Raw genomic sequence first — 25,835 nt, forward strand, 5'->3', positions numbered from 1 at the left:
AAGACAGGTACTTGTGAATGTCTCACAACTTTCCATGCTACTCTTATAAAATATAATTGACTCTGGATGAAATTGGACCCCAATTAAACTTCATTACCCATTTACCTCAGGCCTCAATGGAGGCAAGGCTTAAACTCCAAGAGCAAAGCCTGAATGCATCTGGAAACTTTCAACACTTCCATAGTACCTTAATATCCCCTATATCTTGCATAGCAACAGGGGCGTCATGGAGCGGTGGTGTTTGGTTGGTTGGTTGGTTTTGCCCTCCTTTCTCACTTTCCTTTTCCTACCACTTTCTTCTCCATCTTTCTTAATGCTTTATTTTTCCTTTTAATACCTAAGTACCCATCCTGCATTAGTAACCAGCACAGTGGTAGGAACAAAACACATAATTACACCTTGCTTGCTTCAGTTTTGTTGTTGTTGTTTTAATACAGACAAGGTTGTTTTATTCATCTCATACATTTCTTTCATTTGATTACTGCTATTGCGTCTCTCTCAATTCATAATTTCAAAGTGACAAAGGAAATGTTATCCCAAGTCTGGCAGGCAACCCTGTTCCCAGAGCAGTTTGATAATGTGGTGTAACAGGAGAGATAACGTGCTGATGCTGCCGCTGTGAGCAAGTCCTAAACTTGAATCCAGATTCTCTGTGATTTAATCCAAAGCCACACACTGGTGCCAGGAGTGAGTTTTAAGATAAAAATATGTAGAGGTATCTATGAAGAGTAAGACTTTACCGGGCCCTCAGAACAGCTTTCGCTCTGCCATACTTTCCAATATATGTGCTCCAAGCTATTTAAGTGCACGTATGCGAAGCACTCGCGCTGTGTGTGAAACTGGGTGTGTGACTGACGGAGAACCTGCCAAGTCACCTCAGGTCCTGGCATCACAAGAATAAAAACCATATTGAAAGAATGAAGGGAAAAGCAGCCTGGCTGAAAATCAATGTGTGTTAAGATATTGTTTGTACCGTACCTAAAAGATTAAAGTGCTGGGTTTTTTTTTTTCACTGAACTACAGTCTGCTAATGCAAGGAATTTGCAAAGCTGAGTTCCCTCCTGGGCTATCACACACTCATGGCACCTTAGCCCATGTGCTTGGCCTACAATATATGCAAAACTTAGCATGTGTTTTAATTGGTAATTAATTCTTAAGAAAACACAGAAAGAAGAGGCAGTTAACATGATTATCAAGTGGAAGAGGGCAGTCAGATGGAGGCTTCCTTCAATAATCTGAGTAAGAAACTTGTGAAGCTACAATTGCAGGAAATCTCTATACAGCACCCAAATACCCTGCAATGAGTTGCAGAAATCTGCATGAACACTTTTCTCCATGAGGCTCTCTGGGCATTTAACTTATGAGACTTCAGGTCCTCTCTAAATTCTTGGAATCCTCAAAAATAAGTTGACAACATATTAAAAATAAACACTGCTTTATTTGCCAGATTCAGACCTTATTAAATGTACATATATAAGTTAGCTGAATGCAATGTTTAAAAAAAATTATTCCAACAAAATTGCCACTCGGGTTACATGACAGTACAAGTTAAAACAAGCAGGACACATAGAACAGTAGGAAAGTCCATCTATTTTCACTCCGTTCTGTTGTCTCGAACTGATAGTATCACATAAAAAAAGTAAAAGCATAATAACAAAGTCTTCTAGAAAAAACAGTATAGTGTCTTATAGTAGCAATCTTGTTTTGCAGTCACTTGCTTAGAACATACCACCCTAAATCCTTCCAAGGTAGAAATACTACATTTTAATTGAAAAAAAAAAAAAAATCCCTGATTGTATTACACTTGAAAGGCCAATTTTCTCTTTCTAGCTGATTTTAATGAAGCAATCTACTGTTGCTTAAGTCACAATAGTTCCAACACAGAACTATCTTCACTTTGATTAAAGGACACTTTTAGATTAAACACATCAAAATCAAATACTCCAACAGAAACAATAAGCGCATTCCCCAACTAACCAGGCCATTTTTCTTATTTTTGCCACTTTTCAAGAACACTTCAGGAAATGTATATGTATGTGGACCATTATAATCCTAATCATATTAATAATCCTTTGTTTGTCGAAATACTGCTTAATGACAAGTAAAGGCAAACTAGTATGTGAAGAGGTATTAGACTTATTTCATTATGTGAAATTAGCTCTTAATATGACAACACATTCTCTTTTTAACAGTTTCTACATACAAAGAAGTAGTGCTATGAAGTGTAATGATAGATTTTTAAGACATATATATTTCTTTTAAAATAAAATGATCCCAGATTTTTCCCACTTTTTATTGTACGATACAACATATGCAAAATATCTGTTTGTACAGCATTAAATAGGAAGAGGTCTCAAAAAATAAGTTTGAAAGAAGCAAGAAGTAGGGGTCAAAACATCAATTCAAATTCAGTGCCTGCATGTGGGTCTTCAGCACATCAATGCTCTATCCCAAAATAAGGTATTTCCTTGCTTTCCTGCATCTTGCCTTTAAATAGCATTATTCATTCACAATACATCTATTTTGCTTTCATCTTTTCAAGTGTAGTATATTAGGACACTTTATTACAGGACACTAATGTTTCATAAGCATAGTGCATCTAATGCTGAATTTCCAAACCTGTTTCCAGCTTCGATCAGACTGTACATTTTGCATAGACATATCGGTTTGCATCTCGTCACCTTACCATTTGATGCAATTGTTTGCATTGCTGACAGTAACAAAACCGTGAAATCTAAATAAAGCAGTTTAGTTAACAGTATATGTGCAAGAGGCAGCAAAGTGCTTGCGCTGTGTAAATTCTGGTGTCACATACATAATAGTGGTGACTGATACTTTTCTTTGGCTTATACATTACACAGCAGAGCTCATTTATTTATACGTGCATTCTTCCAACAAACCCATTACTTCAAATATATCTGAATATTCAAGAACATGGTCAGTTCATCATGAACACGAATTGCCAATATGCTTGTTTATCAAGCAAACCCACCGAACGAAGCTGAATAATTTACAGTAACGAGAAATGTACATCTGCTTCAACTCCTTGCCTGGCAGCCAGACCATGGGATGTTTGCTCGAGGTAGGCACTTCAATGTTAAAACTTTTGCTAACAATGACTGTTCTGCCCAAGACACTGATTTAAAACTCTGTTACAACATTAAGGTTACCAGCCAAGTATTACAAGACACAGGTCTGCTACAACAAAACACAGAAACCTTACACTGTAGATCTAGTAAGCAGTACGTCATTTGGCTGATATGGAATACAAATCTAATTTTTTTGTGTGTATACTTGCAAGGAAGTATAACTTTCAAAGTGCAAATATAGTAAATATTTCTAATCTCCCTAGCTAGTGTAGAGCATGAGAGAGCTCAACAGTCTGGTGCTATTGAAGCAGTTTGGGTAGGAACTGCTCTCGGAACAGTCTGCACAGCACTAACACACACGGGCGGTTGGGCCAACGCTGCAGCTCCCTGCACGGGGTCACAGTATCACGATGCCTGCGAGCACACCTGGGAAACACGCCTTTCCCCCTAGCGCTCGTTTTCACATCTTTTGCCAAACGCAAATAAACAAGGCACTAAGCATGGAAGTGTTGACATGTTTTAAATATACAGCAAAATCAGAAAAATGCCTCACTGCTTCAAATTATAAAATGAGGGCACATTCATAACAGCTGGGAGCTACTTTGCACAAGTAGATACTAGATATTTATAAACTCAATAACTTTGTAGAAAAGCCCCATGACAACACAGAAAGAAAAAACCCACAACAACAAACCAAAGCAAAAAAAGACCCATGGAGGCTCCTATGTATAAGGACGATAGCAACGTAAACATAGATTAATTGGCATGCTTAAAATCTCTTGAATGCAAAATCCATGTACAAACTACCCAGCTAGATCAATTAGCAGCCAGATCAATTAGTGCGGCGGTCGTGCTCCCAGCCCGCTGCACCAATACATGTCGTGTACAGACATGCAGCTTTAGCCCTTTGTCGGCATTCGCTGAGAAGCCAAGCAAAGAGCAGCTTTGGCCAAAACTCACATCGAGTGTGATCTTCCAATGGCGGTTTTTGAGATGGAGAAATCAACCAGCTGTACTTCTCCAACTTCTCCAACACCTTTTCAACAAACACTGTCAATAGGTGTTTCCACAAGATTGGCTTTTAAAGAGCAAACTCTTTGGCAGATGATATCTTTATGAAAATAAATCATGTTTTTTTTTTGTTTTTTTTTTTTTTCCCTTCATTAGTATGTATTAACTCAATTCTGTGTCTCTAAATAATTCCAAGTGGAATTAAGCTAATATATCTTTAAAAAACCATTCCTTCTAAAAAGTGTATAGAAGTTCAAAGCTGCAACAAAGGTTTCATGAGACATAGTGGACACAAATAAAAGCCCCTAACCCTTGTATCAGGAGTGTTCTCCTATTTAAATGCTCATGTCACAAAAATAATAATTTTCAGCATTCTCCCCAGCAGGAGTCCTCTCTGGGATCCTTTTCATCCCGCTGGGATACAGCCTGGAACTTTGCATTTAGCAACAGGGGGAGGGTTGGGTGGTAATGACCTTGTCATGGCCCTTTGAGGGTCATGTTCCCTGTACTGGGAATCCCAATTGGAGGATTACGAGATTACACTTATGATTCAAAGTGATGGATAAATAGAAAACAGTGCTGCAGTCATACAGTTAAATAGATTTACTAAACCGAGAATGCTCAGTAAGACTTTTAAAGAAAAGTCTAAAATCTTCGGACTGAAAGCGAAGGGTTGAAACTGTCCTACAGCTTTCAGGATGATGCAATACTGAGCAAATCACAGATTAAAAAAACCTAAAATGAGCTAAATCCCAAACAGTTGTTTTTCCAGCTACATTGCTCTGGATATCTCCATTCTCCCTTCTGTGGCGATGAACTCCTTTTCCGTGGCTCGTTTATCACCTTGACACAGTCTCTCCTTCAGTTTTTCAAGTTCATACTCATGTAGGATTTTCTGTGTTAAATATTTTTCACGTTTTATTTTGGCTTTCACGTCTGCAGGGACATCAGGAATCATCCATGCTACAAAGAATTTGATGATGAATACAACATGCTGCCAAAAAAAAAAGGGCCAGGAGAAATGTTACAACTCATTGCCAAATAAAACACCCATTGTTTTATCTAACATCAAATAGATCACTTTTTGTTCACAAACAGAATACATTTCGTTTGTCTGTTCTGGAACAATACGTAACAAACTGATGTGTAACTGAGATATGCACGAAGATTAAACTACTTCCTTTTATGCAGAAACTTTAACTCCAAATCATTTATGAATTAGCAAACTCAAGAGTAAAGCATCAGGCTCTGCCTCCCCAACATCACTTTTATCAATATCTCTGTGTGGTTTGTTAGAACATTCATTTGGCCATGCTGGCAACAGATATCGAGAACCGATAAGATACAGTAAGAAAAGTGATGAGAAGAGCACTTCAACAACTCCCTCTTCCCTTCAGAAACTGCAACACAGTGGCTTAATATTGAAGTGTTATCCAAAGTTATCCAAAGTATGGATTTAGCTATTTTAAGCCTATATACATCACTGCATTTTTACTTTCTGGATTCTGAATACAGTCATCTCACACACAGCTCTTTAATGAACCCAGTAGGAAAGCGCTAGTCCTGGTGGTTCGTGGCTCTTCCATCTGCATAAAGACCTTTTTTATTCTGCTGTTTTATTTGGATCAACTTTAGCAGTCTCCTCGGTTGTTTCACTGTTCTTACTCTGAGGTTTACTATAACTAGGTCTTCAGGGAGTGGTTATTTAAGACATGATTATTTGGTGTTACTTAGAGAAGAAGCTATTTTATACTCTCAGCAATTCTATTTTCTGTAACATTAGTAACCACTTGGAGAATGTAATGGTACCAATTGCAGAAGGACATTTTGCAGGGAACATACCTCCATAATAATGATAAAGGCCAGTTTTGCAGCAAGAATGTGCCAGAACTGCATAGTGTGTAGGTATTTCCTCTCATGGTCTGGAGGATATCGATAGTCTCTGTACCTGTTGGATAGAAAGACATGCAGAGGTGAAATGTCACATTCAGTCTCAGACAGACGACAAGCTCAGTGACACTTACAGGCAAGTACAGCTGTCACTTAAGGAACCTTTTCATCTCGTTTTAAATGGTCTGTTTCCTTCGGCAGGAAAAGGTCGCCTCTCTATTTGTTTCCATCTTATGTTTGCTTAAAAACCCTCATATTCCCAGCAACAAAGATGAGGATGTGCGAGAAGTGAAATTTTGTACATAGGTTACTTTTTTTTCAGGCAATGATCAAATAATACAGGACAGTGATGGAATGTATCACACAGTAACGGTCAGGTATTGAATAAATGTGACAGATGTCGACGGATTATGGATGGAACAGCTGCAGGGTTTAATGGAAGGACAGTCTTGAGCACATGTTCTACATTCCCATGTACAAGTAGGATAAAGACTCCTGGGGCTTTACAGTTAAAACATGCTACAAATGTAGCCGCCTCTAAGTGTTGAGGGTTTTGTTTGGTTCATTTGTTTGGGGATTTTTTTTTCATCAAATCAATACTTTTCTTTTACTGTGGACTTCTCTAAAGTTCTTTCTCAATTACTCTAGAGCCTCCAATGCTGCTTCTAGCAAGAAAGGACTGTTTTTAAATGAGAGCAGGATGGCCCAGATCCTTGATGATATCTAGCACAATAACGATTGTCTTTAAACACCATATCTCATTTTCAGCTTTGGAATCTAAACATCCCTTTAACAGTCCCTTGTCCTCTTAGGCATTGCAGTCTAAAAACCTTCGAAAATATAAGCTGAAGTTTGCAACCTTAGGGACGTAAAGCTTCTCCATCACTCAAAAATCAATAGTTCAATTCAGTAAAAAACAACCAACCATTAGCAATGAGACACTTAAACAACAAAAAGGTGATGTTTTTCATCACTGTCATGATCTCTTACCATCCCAAGCACTGCTTTGCTCACAGCTTAAATACCACCTCTCGCGCTTTAGAATGATGAGAATGATATAATTTAATTTCCAGTGGACTACCTAAGATCTGCACTGACCTTTTATGCTGTATTCTAACCAAAGTGATGTTTATTATTACACAAACACAAACCTGCATATGACAAAGTCTTCTCGATTCACTCTAGGTTTGTTTCTGTCAGGAAAATCTGAGATTTGAAACACTGACAAACTATTGTTTATGTATCCAGACATAGGAGAGTCTTCATTTTCAGAATAAGCATAGTAGTAAACTAAACGAGGGATCATATCTGATGTGAATGCAACGATAAAAGCCTGAAAAAAGAAATTGGAAAAAGAAATTAAGGAAGTGGCACACAAAACTTGTGAGCAGATTCATAAAGGGGTTTTGTGCCGTGACTCCAGACTTTTCAGCGGGCCTGTTACAACAGGACAAGGGGTGATGGTTTTAAACTAAAGGAGGGGAAATTCAGGCCAGACATGAGAAATATTTTACAATGAGGGTGGTAAAACACTGGCCCAGGTTGGCCAGAGAGGTGGTGGATGCTCCATCCCTGGAGACATCCCAAGCCAGGCTGGATGGGGTTCTGAGCAACCTGAGCTGGTGAAGATGTCCCTGCTCATGGCAGGGGTGGGACAATGGGCTTTGAAGGTCCCTTCAACCCAAACCATTCTATGATTCCAAGATCTTTTAAGCAAGGGTGAGCATGATCAGGGGACTTCGCCTTGGTAAAGATGCTGATCGCGGCCTGTGATGCAAGGACCAGCACTCAGTGAACAAAACATGAGAACAGTGCTTATAAGAGGCACCAAATCCCAAATATCTCCTCACACCAAACTGTCTTCTATCAGTGATAACAGCACTCCTTAGTAAAAGGGGAGATGTGGTTTTGAATTCTTTTGAGAAAGGATGAACCCAAATGCAGTGTGTGATGACTTTATCCAAGAAGGGGCCACTCTCTCCAGCTGTATTTAAAAAGGAAACAATGGCCACCAGCACATTTTGCCTGGAACCCTGAAGTACTTGAGATGCTCAGGTACTTTGCTAATTAGGCAATACTGCAAGTGGGTTTATTGCCTAAGGCACTTGCAGATCTGATACTGTTTAATATTCTGCATTAAAAAGAGGCAACTCTTTTGCTCAGCAGTCTGCTTTACATGCTACTTAAGATGAAATACTAGCACAGCGTTTAGTTTCCAGCTTATAAAAAGTGCTCTGAGCCACTGGCCCCATAAGGGCATCCAGAAACAGTCAAACGAGCAGAATTCCCACAGAATACTGTTGATGAAGGACAAAAAGCATTAGCTGATTTTTAAGTCTGCAAATTCTGAGTACATGGAAGAATCGAAGTGGATGTAGCTTAAGTGATGTACTTACATTAGTGACAACAGACAAGATGGCCATTCCGTTCAGGATTTCTTGCCAAACTCCGATGCTGTGTGCTTTGGCAGCCACGGGTCTCCTGTACTGAGTGGTTAATTTCCAGGAGTCCACTCGAATCTCCAGGATGTTATTTATCAGAGCAAGAAGGGGAGCCAGAGGAAAGGACGCCACGAAGAGAGTGATGAATCCAAACTGAATGACTGCAAGGGAGAAAAGAGAAGTGCCAAAATCTGCCCCTATTCATCAGCTATACTCCTAAACGAAGAAGAGGAAACACGTTTAATTGTATCACAACCTCAGCTCCACCTATTGTTAGTGGTTCAGTCAAAATATTAATACCAATTCTGTATCTAACAGTTCCATTGGGGAGTCTTAACATTAGTTTAAGAATTGCAAATAAAATACACAAATGATCCCTCTAGTCATTACCAAAATGAAATGTCTCTTGGTATGGAATGTGACAGTTCTCAATGCAGAGCCAATACTGCCACTATATTTTAAAGATAGGAAACAGAATATCTTGTCTGGTTTAGGCATATAAATTCCCATACAGCAGTCATCAGCTCTTCCATGATTTCAGTGATGATGAGTTCTTCATCCTAGACAAGCAACAACATTCCTACTAGCTCAGCAGCCCCAGGACAACACTGGAGCATTCGGGTTCAGTTCTGATTCAGGAAGAGGGAGGACATCTATTAATGGGCATGGCTCACAACGCTGTTCTGAGTGTATTAATTTCACAAGATCGCAGCCCTGTATGGAATACCATGAAGTGACAATAATAAAGCCACACATCTCTAGGCAATCTAGAACACTTAAAAATTATTTCTGTAGCAATAAAACACTACAAAGGTCCACTTTTTCACAAATTTTGTCCTTACAAAAGTCAAATATATATAGATATATATTTTAGCATCTTTTAGATTTAGTTTGGCTTCAGCTTCTAGTTTTAGTTTCTCAGGTTTTGTAAACTAATTTTCAGATGCTGACCTGTTCACGTTACCTTTGAAAACCCTTTTCAGTTCCCCGTGCTCCCTCTGCTGGTCTATATCGAAGCACTAATCAGTGCAAACCCCAAACTAGACGGATTCTCCCGGCTGCAGTTCCCAGATCTCATATCTGCAGTTCCCATCCTTACAGCATATTTGGCACTCACCCCATACATACAATTTCCACTGACATCAGCTGAGAACACGCTTGGGAACAAGAACAGAACAGACACCGAGACAGCTGGCTGCACCGAGAATAATGTTCCCCATTCAAATGAGGGAAACAAAGAGTCTTTGCAGTGTTTCTGTGAAATTCCCTGCAGTCTATGATGCAAAGGCAGCTCTTTTTTTTAATCGGGCTGACCTATTTAATGATTTCCAGCAGTTAATCGTCTACTGTTTACCAGATGAAAGTGGTGGCAGCAACCCATAACAACTAATTGAGAAGCTATTTTTTGGAAAGTGTCTGTACAAGGTGTCTTGTCCTCAATTCCAAATGTGTATTTTTAAACTCACCCATTTCTAGATATTCATAGAACAGGCCTAAGGCTCCAAACATCTGCAGATCATGGTCTTGCTCCCAGCGACTGTATAAATTTTCTGGATTACTTCTGGCTTTCCGGCGACCCCACCAGTTACAAATCCAGCTGTAGATGCAGAAAAAGAGTTAGAAATGAGGAAAGTAGGTCAAGCATCCCTTTCCCTAAGCAAGCCTCTTGTTGCAACATGCTTTTCCAAGCATGGCTTTCACAAAAAGAAGCCAAGAGCTGCTATGAAATGAGTCTGCTTGTCAGAATTTGTGCTTAATTTACAGAAGTTTTCTTAGCTTCTTCATATGGCAATACTTGTTATCATTCCATCCAATAATTTCCTCTGCCTGTAACATGGGCATCTCGGTGTAAGGAAGAACTTACGGGACTACAGCCTCTTGGATATTTCCCCAGATCTGTTTGCCAGCCATGACGATGGTGAGTTGTGTCGTCAGTTCTATCAAACAGCCCGCAGGATCGCACTGGCAGAGACAAATTGGGGGTTAACAGACATTACCCAGATAAAATATATTCTACTACTGTATCAATTAAAGAAGAAGAAGGGTTCTTAAAACTTGTTAGGATAATTAATTTTCACCTGGGCTGCCAGCTAAGACACCCTCTCAGGAAAGAGGCTTTCAACACTCCCTCTGCTTGATAAAACACACACCAAAACATAACAAACATTTAAAGACAGAGTAATTCAGAGATGCTCCAGGCGACCGCTGTGCAGATACACAAAGATGGGGCAGTTGGATCCACGTCCAGCAGCCCCAGCAAAGGTGAATCTGTAGCGCTTGGTCACCTCTCAACACCAGACCAACCCTGACCTACATTTTCAATTCATATCCCTACACCAGAGTATCTGGTCTCTGCTGTTGCTGAGAACACAGGCTTTAAAGTTTCAACTCTTTATTGAGGCCTTCTTAAGAACTGATAACAGCAGCCAGACCAGTATTAGGAGACACTCCATCAGCAAGTGCACTGCATTACTTCAGTGTGTTTTGAGTGAAGTTTTTCCTCCACTATTGACTCCCAAGCAATGCTTCACGTCAGATATTGTATTTCATCTCTGTACAAACACCATAATTAGCAATGAAATGAGGGCAAAAAAGCAAAAGCTTACAGGTGTCTCTCTTACCAAATGGTTCCTCTGAAAATGTAGTGCCTCAATAATGAAGACACCCAAAAGGCAGAGAGCATTTCTGTTTATACCAGCTTGCTTCAACCTAGGGGATCACTTTTAAGACCTACGGTGAGATCCACTGGTATTTCAGGAGAACTGGGGCCAAAAAAAGCATTTTTATTTTTCACCCTTTTGACCAAAAGACGTAGATTTTCATTACTGGTGCTTCCCTCACTGGCAACAGCAGGAAAAGTCCTTGGAAGCTCCTCCATCAGCCTTAGGATACCCAGCTGAGGTCCAGCTCATTTCAGACCAAACCCACAGCTGGTAATTCATGGGGATAAAAATTAGTTTATTATTATTATTCAATCCTCCTCAACCAGAAAAGTCCTACCTCTTCATTTCGCCAGCGATTAAACATGTATGTGTAGGCACCTGGGTAACCAGCAAACTTCCCTTTGAAGAAGGCCACATAGAAGCAGGATGAATAGTAGTTGACAAACTGGAACAGGAACATTTTCATAGTGAGCCTGTTCTCATACTCCATATGAGTTCTGGGAATCTCTGCAAAACCAGAAAACAGTAATTTTATTTTCCTTTAGTCCCTTTAAAAGGATACAGATTCATTAATAGTCATCATCCACAGTGCCTTTACATCCCAAAAGAAAAAAAAGGAAAGAGAAAGGAGAACCACCTAAAAATGGAATTCCGGCTCTCAGACATTCTGCCCTAAATTTACAATGCAATGTTCTGAGTAGACAAGCAAGTGAAATTCATTCTTGAAACATTTATAGGCTTCAATTTCCCCTTCTTTGTACTGTCCACTAGCACTTGTTCTTCCCAAAATCTTACACGATTTTTAGGAGATCTATGATGAATCTCGCACATTAACTGGCTGGGTCTTCTTGACTGAAAATTTCACTCACCCCCTGTGGTGAAGTTATTTTATATATCTGAGTAAATGAGCATTTCCAAGCCTGGCAAAACATTTCATCGCCCAGACCCAAGCCTGACCCTAAGCCTGGACTAAGCGCAGCTGCCGCAGCCGCCAGAGGAGGGCAGCACTCCCACAACAAAACGCATTTATTGTCCCTCTAACTGATAACCACAGGTTATCAGGTTATCCAAAAATTAAGAAATTAATTCTCCATGCTTGCAAACAACAAAACAACATGGCTGAGCCTTCATGCTTATAATTCCTGCCCTTCAAGCAAGAATGATTTAAAAAATAATGTTTGGTTTGTTTTTTTTTTCTCCCCTAGGGGCAATTTTACCTATTACTTGTTCTGTTTTTCTTTCGTCTAATTTGGCCAAGTGAGATAAGCAACACACATCTCTGAGACAAGAGATGGTCCCTGATAAATCCAAATAAACCCAATGCAACATCCCATTAAGTTTCTGCAAGAAACACCTTTTGATTCTTAATTCCACTTGCAAGACCTCACTAAAAAAAAAGACCCCCCCCCAGCTATTTTTATGACAGCTGTACAAACTACAAGTATCTAATACTTTCAGCTCTAACCCCCCAGCTTAATATTCTGCAGTTATTTCTTTCTATAAGGCACCTGCAGGGACTTGTGCATCTAAATCATTAAGGGCAAACAAAAAAAAATATGCAAGAAGGGCTCTAGGACATTTCCAAACATAAAATCTGCTACAAAAGTATTAAGTCTGTCTAAGATCTGAGATCTTGTGGTTCCTCCACAATGACACATCTTGGGCCCAGCTTCTCAACCTGCTCAGCCTGTGGTGACTCCAAATCTGCAAATTCACAGCTAAGGGGAATAATGCCAAGAGAAAACCCTGGACAATATACTGTCCTACCCATCCCCCAGCCTCCTACCTTTTCCCCCAAAGTAAGAGATGGGATTATTCAGTCTTTTTTCTTGTAAAGATGGCTGTGAAATTTGTGTTCTATTTTTAAATATTATCTTCAGGGTTTCTAACTGAAACACTGATAAATCAAGACAGTTTGATCTTGCTTTGGCAGCTCTAATTTAACACATGATAACATTCAGTTATGTTCAGAACTAGGGTTGTCTCTGTAGACTAGTTTTAACGTAAGCAAACATGATACTAGGAGAAACCGGCTTATGATAAGTATTCAAATGCAGGGAAAATGTTCAGTATGGCCATGGATATACCCAAGTTGGTGCTACAAGCTGCAGACTGACACCCTCGTGCTCCCACTGTGCCCAAATTGGAAACAACTACACAAAGCATCTAATTCTACCTTCAGCGATTCCTTGAAAGTTTCGTTTTCAACTACACTGCTTACCCATGTCGGTGATCCAGATGGCTATTCTCTCATAGAAGAAATTCAGTATCATGATGATGACAAAGTTGAGGCAGGAGGCCGTGACCGAAGTCGCCAGCTGGGGGGTCAGCAGCCCCCTGACGGGCTGTAACGTCTCCGTGTTCTCCATCAGGCTGGCGAAGGCCGCGTACACCGCCAGGCGGTACACGATCACGGCGATCATGCTGGCAATAATCAGAGACACCTACGGGAAAGAGAGGTTTGAAATGCACCTACAGCTCAGTACAGCTATATGCATGCAACTTTGGAAATAACATGTACATCGTCATGCTTTATGGTTTTTATATTTTATTCTTCACGGGTATGAGTTGAGCAGCGCTGAAATGCAAAGTCCACAGGCAAAATACTTTGTTATATTAGATACACTAAACCCCAAAAAATTCTTTTGTTAACACAAGACAAGCAGACTATCCAATACCAATATTAATAAAAAAAATAGTGCAGAAGGATACAGACTCAGAAATGGAGATGGACGGGACAAGTTAGATTAAATTGTCCATGCTGAAATTCACTCTGCAGGTGTTTCTACAGAGGAACACGTGGATATTTCATTGTGATGAATAACACTTTTTTTTTTTGGCCTTTACTATTAATTTTTTCAGTATGGTCTGTTAACAGTACATAAGCCAGAGGAAACATTATCCTTATGCTAAAATGTTCAATCAAATTACTAACTAATGACAGATTTCCAAGGTTTTTTTTTTTTTTTAACCTGAATTGAAGTCCATCTTGCATGATAGCAGGAAATCCGCAGGACAATAATAAAAGCATATGTTAATATACTAATTAAAGCCAGTTTGTGTTAATGTAATGATTAGTGATGACCAGCAACCCTGATGTATGTTAAAACAACCATTTGGAAAGATGCTCACCCAGAACAAGACTGTAGTTCCCGAGATGCAGAACCGCACAGCCTGGCTGGTTATAGGCAAATAAGGCTCCATCTCCTGAAACAGTCAAGCAAGCAGAGCACAGATCACAAATCCATCATCTGACATCAAGCAGTACACAGAGCTCTCATCAGCTGTGTGAAAGGAAAACCATCTCTAAAAGGCCAGATTTTGAATGTGCTGGGAATAAAAATAAAGATCAGGACAGAAGTGGCCAAAACAATGCTAAAAATTGAGATGGTACTTGGAAAGACTGCTTAAACCTTTGTAAAAATCAATCGATAGCTGAATGAAAAAGACCACCCCCCTCATTAGATGAGAGGGACAGCTGCCATACTGCTCCGAGTCCAAAACTAGACTGAATTTTAAGAAATTCTTCATGTTGAGGTTTCTTAAAATGGCACCACGTTTTCCACACAGCCAGAGATTGTCTTCCTCCACTCCTTCAATTTATTTTTTTAATTGAAGAAGTGGCCACATTCATTAGCTGCCAATCTCTGCCGCAGCATCAGGCAGTGAGGTCTTACCCAAGTGAGTATCCCCACATAGCACATGAACAATACTCCATGTTCGTGTAAAGTTCTCTTTTTCATAACCAATTCTAATTCCTAAAATATCAGATTACATGTGTTAAGAAAGGATCATTTGAGTACTAATGACAGTGGAAGAAGATTTAGTAAAAAAAATGTGAATTTAATAAATTTTTAGGACAAGACATTATACTATCCTTACGCTCTTCTTAGACAAATGGGCACTGATTACTACAGGTGAGTGCAATATTATCTTATCAATAAGTATACTGAACCAGGAAATGCTTCTTTTGACAACAGAAGATATTGAGCCTGTGAAATGTTGTGAAGGCAGTTTATTTTCTGTCGCACAGAAGGCCAGAATGTGCCGAACACGCTGGCATAATGGGGTGTAATACCGGGGAATACAACAGCTGCACATTTCTCCCTGACACCACCAAGCAACAGATGTTTTACAAGCGTTGCTTCTAGATGGCGATATTCTTCAGTCAATTGGGATGCTCATACCAGTGTGACTTTGTTAGAAATACAACGTGCTGTTCTCTCAGGAGAGATAAATTGCCTGTATCTGCCTGAGTATACTCACTAAACACGATTATCAATACTGTAGTCTCAAGTCACAAGTTGTTTGATGATGAAAACAGTTAAAGGCTCTGTTGACAGAACTATAAAAACCCAGCTGAAGATAAGATAACAAGCATAGGTAGCAGGCGGCGTTACATAGGCTCATAACATTTTATACCTATTATGTATAAATAGATAAGACGTAGATTCTATACTAAGAACGTTTCACACATTCTATGCTATTCAACAACTTTTTTACTTTATAACAAAGGTGGGCAATAATGTGCAATGACAGAGCCTAAGTTTGAATGGAATGCTTCATCATTTATGTAAATTAAGATTCTACTGTAATGAGCAAAATCAGATTTTAGCTATGACATAGCTAAATAGTTGGCATCGTGATCAGCTGAGGTGTTAATTAAAGCCTCGAGATGGGCAATTTCTGTTTCAGTGCAACTAGAACTTGGAATCATGGCCAGGAATGAGGAAATCATTTTCTGAGGAAGGCAAAGCCTGCCAAGGACACAACAAACTCGGTGACCTGTCTCCATATTATTTTATCAGTCTGTAGAATTAAGTTGTTTCAAATCACTGCCCTTTCACATGTTCAGTATTGCACATTATCTAATGAAAGGAAATTACACTACAGCCTGCCTAACCCATACGGTTTGCTATAACTGGGTATTGATAAGGATCACTGCTATACCTTGCTGCACAAAAGGTTCTGAAACTCCACCAAGGTAATAAATTGATGTGTCATAAAATAAAGGATTGTGCAGTCATAGAATTTTTTTATGCATACTTAGAAAGCACAGAACAGTGCAGTATCTCACTCTGAGATGAGAAAAGTATATCATGATCCAACTTCCATTTCCAAAATAAAATCACAGAATCACAGAATGGTTGGGGTTGGAAGGGACCTCTGGAGATCATCCAGTCCAACCCACCTGCTAAAGCAGGTTCACCAGAGCAGATCACACAGGAATGTGTCCAGGTGGGTTTGAATGTCTCAGGGAAGGAGACTCCACAACCTCTCTGGGCAGCCTGTTCCAGGGCTCTGGCACCTCAAAGTAAAGAAGTTTTTCCTCATATTCAGATGGAACCTCCTGTGCTTCAGTCTGTGCCTGTTGCCCCCCATCCTGTCATTGGGCACCACTGAAAAGAATCTGGTCCATTCTCTTGACACCCACCCTTCCCATATTTATGAGATCTCCTCTCAGTTTCTCTTCTCCAGGCTGAACAGCTCCAGACCCCTCATCATCATCATAGCCCACTGCTGGACTCCCTCCAGTAACTCCTTGTCCTTCTTAAACTGGAGAGCCCAGAACTGGACACAGCCACATAAGAGAGTGGACGTTTGGAGTCTGAGCACACACAGGGATACAAAACAGCAAATAACACGCAACAGGCAGGCATCTGTTTTCAATTAGCTCATCGAAAATTGATTTACCTGAAATTGTCTTCCTGAGCAGGGAGAAATCAATACCTCAGCAGAGCTACACCCAAAATCACTGCGCATGGTTATCAAAAGTCTGAGTAACTTGTACAGTGCACAAGCTACAGGTGCAAGAACAACAGCGTTAATGCTGCATGTGCAGAAGGGGAAGGAGAGACAGGAAAACTGTCCCTCATGAGAAATAAGATTAGTGTATATATTTCAGGATACAAACCCTGAAAGACAGGGCTACTGTTTATATGACAATGATTTTTCCCATGTTCTGGCTAAGTTTCTATTTCTTTTCTGAAGACTGTGCTATTGAAGTATACTTAGGACTACCAAAAATAAGTTATTGATATGCAGTTCTAGGAAGAGAAAGTATGATTTAAAAATACATCAAATTGAGGTGGTAGATGTATTGGAATGCAACTGTTGCATCCCTAAATTTGTCAAATAACTCCTACCTAAATTAAATTTGAATGAAGACATTAACGTCTAGTAAATAATTATATACAGCATTTAACAGTGTTAAATAGCATGGTTAATTGTATCTAAATTAGATTACAGACAAAGGGCTTCAGTAACCTCCATCTCTCTAGCGTTCCCCCAAGCAAAGTGGTTTTATATCAGAAGCAATACCACAGTCAGTCCCACTTCTGTATCTTTAGACCGAGACAACTGCTCCTCCATATGCTGTGCAGAGATGAGAAAGAGTGTTTCTGAAGGTGTGAAGATTTCAGATTGCTACCTTGAAACGTGAAGGACACAGTTAGCTAATTGAAAACTACTAACTTTGCCTTTGTATCCCTGATTTAATATACTAGTTTTCAATTAGCCAACTGTGACCATCACCACTGCTCTGTGCAGATGCAATAGCTGAGGGCATGCCCTGCTCCAATATAAAAGCAGTATCGCTTTTGTGTGTCACACAAATCTGTACCTGAACCTTTGCCAGCCCTCCAGCACACCACTGAATCTGCACGCGTGTCAACCCAGCACCCTCCTTACCTGAGTCACAGGATTCTTCTTCTTTTGGGTACATTTTGCCTCGTACTCAGGCCTCAGCTGGAGCTGTTGCTGTTCCTCTTCAAAATCAACCAAATCCCACTCATATTTCAGCCTAGCTTGCCGTCTCTTCCAGAACTCCAAGAAAAGCGTAACTGCAATTTGGAAATTTTAAAATATATTTACGGGAGAAGTGAACAAGTTTATGAACAAAGATAAACTTGTTTCTGTGCTGGCTCCTATTCTGTGGTCTGTTATTCCCCCTCGCAATGTGACCCATCTATTTCTATTGAAGTTCACAGCTAAGACCATAACATGGATAAGGTAATTTATTAGCTAACTGAATTTCAGAAGTGGATGACAAGGAAGATGCCAAGACAGGATATGAATGTTTCCATGGTTATGACAACCATGTTCAATCACAATTTAACTGCTTTTCAGAGGCAAATAGTAATACAGAACTAACAAAGGAACATTATCATTCAATTAATTGCTTGTGTATAAACCTGTAACACATGAACAAGTATTACGAATAAGCAGAACTGTTTTCAAGTAGTGTGTTCAAAGGCTTCTGTTGCTTTTTGATGGTTATTTGATATCACGGTCATTTTAAAGACAGTGAATGTCTGACACTTTTCATACAACCAAGAGTGAGACTGTTGAAGAAATTTAAGACTCTAAAAGGAACTGATTTAATATATAAAATAAACAACTATAAAAGTTATAATATTATATCACACTTTAAAAACCTTTTATAAACTACTTTAAAACATAAGCCTCTGGTAATCTAATTGTTCTTATTGGACGTGGGGAGGCTGCACAATTCACACAAACACAGGAAAGTTTATCTTCTGCACTTCTGAAATATTTTGCTGGCACTTCCTGAATGACTAATCCATGTCACTCAGAGACTAGTGCTTAAAACCAAGAAAAGTTTAGGAAAGCAGCCATACAACATCATCTTACTCAAAATCTTCTTGAGAATTCTCTATGAACAAGTTAGTGGCTAGATATCAATCCTTTGATAATGAATACACAACCAAGTTTTGTATTAGTATACAGAGATCTCTGTGCATTAATGAAATACCTGTATTTGAACTGAAGATTTAATTATGGTATTTCATACAAACAGTATGAAACAGGAGACAAGGTATTTAAGGTAATAAGAAATAATAACTACACTGTCCTGCATCTATAAATCTGCCCAGAGTTAAAGAAAAGAACATGTATTCAAGACAATAAAATCTTGAAGTGTGAACAAGTATCTCTTGGTGTGAAACCACCCTTCTTATAGAAAGAGTCAGGAAATCCACCTCTTTCTGCATCATCAAAACATACCAGAATGTATGACCCTTCACTGGAGTAGAAACTGATTCTCATCCTAGAATTAGAATTAATTAAGCTGTAGTGCTGGACCACCCTCCAGTGACAGGACACAACCTCTGCTCCCTCAAGGGGACACGGATTACTTGTGGCGCTAAGTAGGGACTATTCTCACAAGGGCTGCGTAAGGTTGGACCACTTGACCTCAGGTTACTAAGGAAAGAAATAAGTGTTACCAGTACACAATGGTTATGATGTCTCAGATACCTGCTGCATGTTGTTCAGTTTTAGTCAAGTCAAATCCCTCTGTACCCTAAAATTATTTTTATTCTTTCATCACTTTTGCCTCTGAGGAAGGATTTTAAAGCCAAGCCATTATTCTCCTCCTTCCCACCTCCAGTGTCGCTCAGCAGTTTGCCCAAGATCCTTATTGCTTGACATCAAACTTATCAAATGTACTTACCCCATATCCCCATGAAAATGGCGAAAAAGAGAGTTGCCACGTTGTCAAACAAATGGGAATACTGCAACAGAATACACAAGAACAGGTCAGTACCAGAACAGTTTTCAGTATGACCAGAAATGAGAAGCAGTTGGAGAAGCAGGTACAGACCTCTGAGGACTGGCAGGTGGTGTTCAGCCTCCAGTACTCGCAGTCTCGGTCACAAAGAGGGCACATGATGATCTCTCCTCCAATTGCAGGGTCACAGATTTCTTTGCTGAGGAGAAAACCATTGTACAGTGCCTGTTTTGATACCATCTTAACAGGTGCCATATGAAATTCATTTAAAAAAAACAATCAGCATTTGAAAAAAAGATAAATTAAGGGCTTTGTTTGTTCAAAGCTCAATTGTTGCAGCTTCACAGAAAAGACGTCAAGTCTTGTTACATTCACTGGCGTTCACCTGTAGCTGGTGAGGACAGGCCAGGTTGTGTAGCAGCTGCTACAAGGAGAAAGAACAATTCACATAGTCTGGGCTTTCTGATTCTATCCCTAATGAATCAGAAGCCTGTGAGGAGCTGTACTGCACCTGCACTGCGTTCAGGTGAGATACTACCCATGTTATTTCTCAGCGGGTTAGTAATGTGCTCATAACACCCTTTCTAAAAGCAGAGGTATTAATTCAGCTTTGCTACCTACAATAAAATTTGCTACTTCAATTTAAGTACCACAGCGGGCAAAGTTTATAATCCCATGATAGTCCTTCAGTATCCAGAGAAATCTGAACACGTACAGCAGTATTCCCAGGCGAATTCTGAACTGAGCTAAAACGTAAGTCTCGATCTGACCTAATTCAATAGAATGGATGATGATTTTAACCTGTTATTCATCTTTTATGGTTAAAGCTCAAAATTTTCTGGAAGCCTTCTTATAAAAAACAGTGAGCAATGGAATGTCAACCCTCTTTTCCTCTCCCTGACCCCACATCCCCAAATATTGGGATCCTTGAAGAAACAAATATAATGCTTATTTAAAAAGAAGCAAACTGTGGCTTCTAAGATACAGGACCCTTCTGTGACAGGAGAACCTGCTGATCTGTCCTGTGCTCCTGCTTTGGGCAGCCAGCACAAATGATGACCTACACAACATGGTCAACGGAGCATTCTGCAAGGCAGTTTAAATAAAAAAGCTTAAGGCAACAATAAACACTTGAAACAAGTAGTATTGAGATGTGCCAGTTGTACTCTTAGGACATTATGTATTGCAGATACTCCAGTCTAAAAAGCTGTTGCCAAATGGCAATGAAATATTGCTTTTCACCTAGAAATCAAGTCTTACTAATTAATAGTCACAAGTTCTGCATTAGCTGTCCGCCACCATTTCAGTCAATAAAGGCGGCTGAAGAACAAATTTGTCTGCTCTGACAAGCTTTAAAAGCTTCTTACCTGCTTTATTGCAAGAACAAACTTTTCACATCGCTTAGCGCTTCCCATTATAAGCTCAGGAGACTTTCAACATTACTCACCTGCTCATATTTTCATCCATTGTAAACAAGCCATAAAGAAAACAGATTAAGCCAACAACTGCTGCAAGGAATAACATCTCGGTGTAAAATCCCAGCCAGGCAAAATAGATTCCAATCTTCTCCCCATAGTACTTCCTGAATAGGAAAAAATTGCAATTATTAGGAATACAAAGCAAAGTTTAAAACTACAATAGGGCAAACTGGCCAGAGTCAAAATGAAACGCCTGGCAGAATTCTCATTTAACAGAAGAGTAAACACATTGATGTACATTGCAAAAGTGAGATTTGAAGCTAGATGTGAGAAGTTATCCAAGCTGAATGAACAAAATATGTGGCCTCTTTCAACCCTTTTTTAAAGCTCCAGCTTTAAAAATCACTCTTTCTCCTTCCCACAGGATAATGTAAATGAAGATTTACTTTTTTGATTTTCTAAGGGGTTATACAAATGAAACTGGGCCCAACAGTTCTGATCATGTGGTTAGAATGAACGTCTAATTCACAGAAATACAACTCCTTGTGCTATGAAAGGGGCAGCTGTAACCTGTGAATAATGTAATGTTTTTATTATATGAGCTGAATCAAAGGGATCTTGGGTGAGGTTAGTTTAAATTTGGGTTTAGTACTGAATTAAGAGCCAAGCTTCAAAACTGGTTTTATCAATGTTTTTTCAAGTCTGTGGCAAAATTTCAAATCAATCCTTAAAAACTGTGGCAGATATTGATTATAAAATGCAAGGTATTCTTCATATGTGTTTCTCTACAGCCCAATTATCTGTAATACACCTGACACCAGCAGCATTGGCTTGATTTGAGATCAATAATTTTTCCTGTTGCCAGTAAAAACCTGCCATGCCCTCCAAGGACCTGGGGCCTGATTAAGTATCTGATTCTTAAAAGCTGTAAAAAAATCCCAGCGGGATCAAGCTACAGATGAATCCACACTTGTATTACAGTGAGAACCAAGTCAATCTAATAAAGCACAGGTGGTATTTTATTCTACCTGATGAGGTCCAAAGGCTGTTCCTTGTAGAAGCGCAAGAAACGGGCCCACTCCATGTACAGCGTGTACCTCTCGTTGTCGCAGTTTGGATCATTTGCCTTTTTCCAGTACTGGCACTGCGAGCAAAGCAGAGGAAAAGCAAAACACCTCAGACTCAAATACTACATTAAAATAAATGAACATCAATGACGATGATGCATCCCTCTCAAGATTGTGCCAATTAAACCGATTTGAAAGTCAAACTTATCACTCTACTCCACCACTTCACTTAAGTAAAACCCTTTTTATATATGCTTTAAGATAATAAATGTTTTCAGAAAACATTTATCAATCTGAGACATTAAGTCAACCTGCACTGTAACCACATCATGTTACTTTACACCGGTGTTGTGCTGGTACAACATACTCATTTGCACCGGTAGATTAAAAGATTTTAATGTTTAAAAGACGTATAGATGAGGCTCTTAGGGACATGGTTTTGTGCCAGAGTTAGGTGAATGGTTGGATTTGATCTTAATGGTCTCTACCAACCAAAATGATTGTATGATCATTGCAGTGAGGGGTTTGTTCCTTTGCACTGGTAGCAAGTGCAACTGCAGAAGTTCGAGCTTCCCTAAAGCAGAAAATCCCCATTTTACTCCTATTTCATTCCAAACAATGCAAATTGAAATCCCATTCTCTGTACTTCTCGATCAGGCTCTCACTGTAAATTGCCCAGCCAAAAGCTCTTCACCAAGAGATGGAAACGGGGGGATAGAAATTCAAGTTGTTTCCTTTCTCCAGCCAGAGCACCAGAAAGTGCCCCACGCTGCGGCTGCTCAAGCTGTCATGCAAACACATGCAAACTGAAATTCTGACACTAATTAACGTCAGTGGCGTTCGTCACTATCATCCATCCACTTGTCAAATACTAAGAAAAATTAAACAGCACAAAATAACGACAGTTTCTGACAGCTCTTGGAACTGTGTGTTGTACAACTCCAGAAATATTTGGCTATGTCAAATATTCTCTTTGTCATTTTCATGTCCCTTTTTTTCTGAATGTCTCTCAATGACAAAGAAAAGCATGAAAATTGGTTTCTCAATAGAAATCAGGAAGTCTACGCAACCTAAAGTTTGCATTTTTAAAATATTTTAAGAGGTTAAATAGTTTTTTTAGATAATGATTTGTGAGTCTGTCTCATGACATTTGGAGTTTCTTCAGATGTTTCCTGTGTAACCTCATCTGGGTGTTCCTGCTCCATGGGGGGATTGCACTGGATGAGCTTTTGAGGTCCCTTCCAATCCCTGACATTCTGCGATTCTGTGATTCTTAGCATTTAAGGCTGATTGTATTTGTATAGAACAGATTCTTGTACAACTGGTTTTTATTATCTGTGTTTTCAGTTGTACCAACAGTATAAAGTACTTGCCAGCCTGGACTAGTCTTCTACAGCCAAGACTCTAATCAGCTAAACTTTTACCCTGAAAACCTAAAGATTGTGCATTAATCCATTTCTTTTCATTTTCTAAGGGAGGAAAAAAAAATTAAAAGCATTAATCTATATAAAGTATTTAAAAATTTCTTGTAGAATGCACAGATATAAATAAGCAATTTAAGCTCCTAAAGCATTGTGACTAATCTGAAATAACTCTTAGAAACAAGGAGAGAATTTAAGATGTAAGCAATGAATTAAACACAACATTCAGAAGGAAAAAAAAATACATTAAAAAGAAATCTGTAAAATATACAACAGGTAGTATGTGCTACTGTGTAACTATAGTCTGTACACATCCTATACACACACAGCTCAATGTATGTGTGTACAGAAGGTATTCATTCCTTGTTATAATCTTGCTAATGCACTATTGCATAATCCATATCATAGACATTATAGGAATATACTATGGAATAAGTCTTACAAATTATGTGTCTGACACATAAGTATATCCTAGAAACTCATCCATAGGAAGAAACACTTCAGCAAATAAGACCCAAACAGTAGGGCTGGCAGCTCGGTCTTGTGTCTTATAAACCAGAACCAATTACTGGCACAAATGGGAGGGTTCATTGCATTTCCCTTTCTGCTGGAAACAGCAAATGTCACAGTAGGTAAAAGAGTAAAAACACTGGGAAATGCTCAGGGGAGCAGAAAGCTCCAGTACTTACATCATGAAGAGGATACGCAGCTGAGTAGGTGCCATTATTTAGCAGTCTCTTAATCCCGAATTTTTTCTTCCCTTCTTCTGTACCATACGGGCAACGTGTAAGAATATAATTAACCTACGATTCAAACATAAGAATTTCAGACCTTTCCTGCTTTATGGACTTTTAGTAGAAACCTATAATGGTTGTGTGTTGTGTATAACCTGCAGGAACAATATGCAAAAGCAAAAAGCGTTTCTTCAGAAGGCCCTACCCCATGTGAGATCACTGAGGGCACACTTGCCTTGTAGACAGAAGATCCATCCAACAAACACCACTCCAGATTTCTAAGAAAGATGCCCAGGCATCCAGGCTTCCTCATATTTACCCATATTTACCCATATTTACCCACAGACAGCACAGTTTATACGCTCCTTCCTTGCACGAATATTCCAGTAGGACCACATAAATCTACCTGTAAATATCGGTAGGCAAATTCACATACGTACTATTCTGTTTCTCATGGACGGTGAGAAGAAGGTGCTCTCGTCATCGATGAGATACAGCTCCTGCTTGTCCTTGCTGAACGGAGCTGTGAAATAATCGGGCTCAGGGTGCATCACCTGCTCGGGCAGCCTGAGCGGCGCCAACATACAGTCCAGGGGGTTCTCCACCGTGGAGGGAATGTCGTTTTCCTTGATGGGAACTTTGATGTTCAGCACTTCTGCATACGTGATCAGAACCTCCCACGGGGCGTGGATCTTCACAAAATAGATCTTGCCATCTTCCGATTCCTGCCCCAGAGAAGTTAAATCAGATGTCAGACTAAACTCTGTTTCATTGCAAGATTTATGAGAAAAGCTGTTGTACAAAATTTATTGCCTTGTACATATTTTTCAAAGTGTGGTTTTTTTTTATTTTAAAGGAGGGGGGATAGGGAAACTTTTTGTATACACATTTTTAATAACTGAAAAGCTTATCTGAGTGGTCATTTGTTCATAAAGATAATCTTTGCACTACTAAAACATTAATCTTGTGCACCAAGACCTGAAAACTCTCCTTAGGCTCCGAGCGCATTGGAAAGGCAAAGGCTGGTCATGCAGGGCTGCAAAGCTGCTCTCTGACCTGGAGAGGGCACTTTTCATACAGAATTACAGCACACAGGAGTCCTTGCAAAATGGAGTTACCAAGCAGAGTTAAGATCTGCCACCGCCTCGCAGCTGTGATAAGGAATAATCTTATCACCAGCCTCACCCCCCAGGATACATTCTTGTAGTCTTCCTCAGCACACACAGGAGAAAATGGCAATCAGAAGGTATTTTAAATGTGTTACTCAATGAATCCCCATCTAGGGATGTTAGACAGCCTGAATTTCATCAAAAGTTATTTTGCTCCCCCAATTTCTGGTAGGAAAAAAAAAAAAGAGCCTGCTGACTGAAGAAGTCAGCAAAGTCAGCATCCTTGTTCTCTAGTTATTAAACAAAACAGTAACACTAATCCAACATCCCCGAGTTGTTACACCAGGGTCCTTCCTCATCGTAACTACAACACCCAGTGGCCACGCGCTAATCCATTCACTGACTTCCAAATATGTTACTAATTGTTCAGTGGGATTAAATCTGGCTGTGAGCACACTTCCC

At 39.5% G+C, this 25,835-nt stretch overlaps 1 protein-coding gene across 1 annotated transcript in view; it reads right to left on the bottom strand.

Annotated features, from left to right (window-relative positions):
- Positions 1-1,418: 1,418 nt before the first annotated feature.
- Positions 1,419-25,835, bottom strand: part of ANO5 (anoctamin 5) — a gene marked incomplete at its 5' end in the record, with an annotated part of 56,052 nt that continues 31,635 nt past the window's right edge. Inside the window, 16 exon segments of the mRNA XM_082058811.1 lie at positions 1,419-5,094; positions 5,943-6,048; positions 7,142-7,323; positions 8,387-8,592; positions 9,898-10,028; positions 10,296-10,393; positions 11,432-11,601; positions 13,316-13,538; positions 14,227-14,301; positions 17,785-17,936; positions 19,568-19,628; positions 19,718-19,823; positions 21,072-21,206; positions 22,071-22,186; positions 24,220-24,333; positions 24,705-24,989. Coding sequence (XP_081914937.1) covers positions 4,873-5,094; positions 5,943-6,048; positions 7,142-7,323; positions 8,387-8,592; positions 9,898-10,028; positions 10,296-10,393; positions 11,432-11,601; positions 13,316-13,538; positions 14,227-14,301; positions 17,785-17,936; positions 19,568-19,628; positions 19,718-19,823; positions 21,072-21,206; positions 22,071-22,186; positions 24,220-24,333; positions 24,705-24,989 — 2,382 coding nt within the window. The 3' untranslated portion in view covers positions 1,419-4,872.

This window comes from Streptopelia decaocto, assembly GCF_964273445.1.
Source record: "Streptopelia decaocto genome assembly, chromosome: 7".
NCBI lineage: Eukaryota > Metazoa > Chordata > Aves > Columbiformes > Columbidae > Streptopelia > Streptopelia decaocto.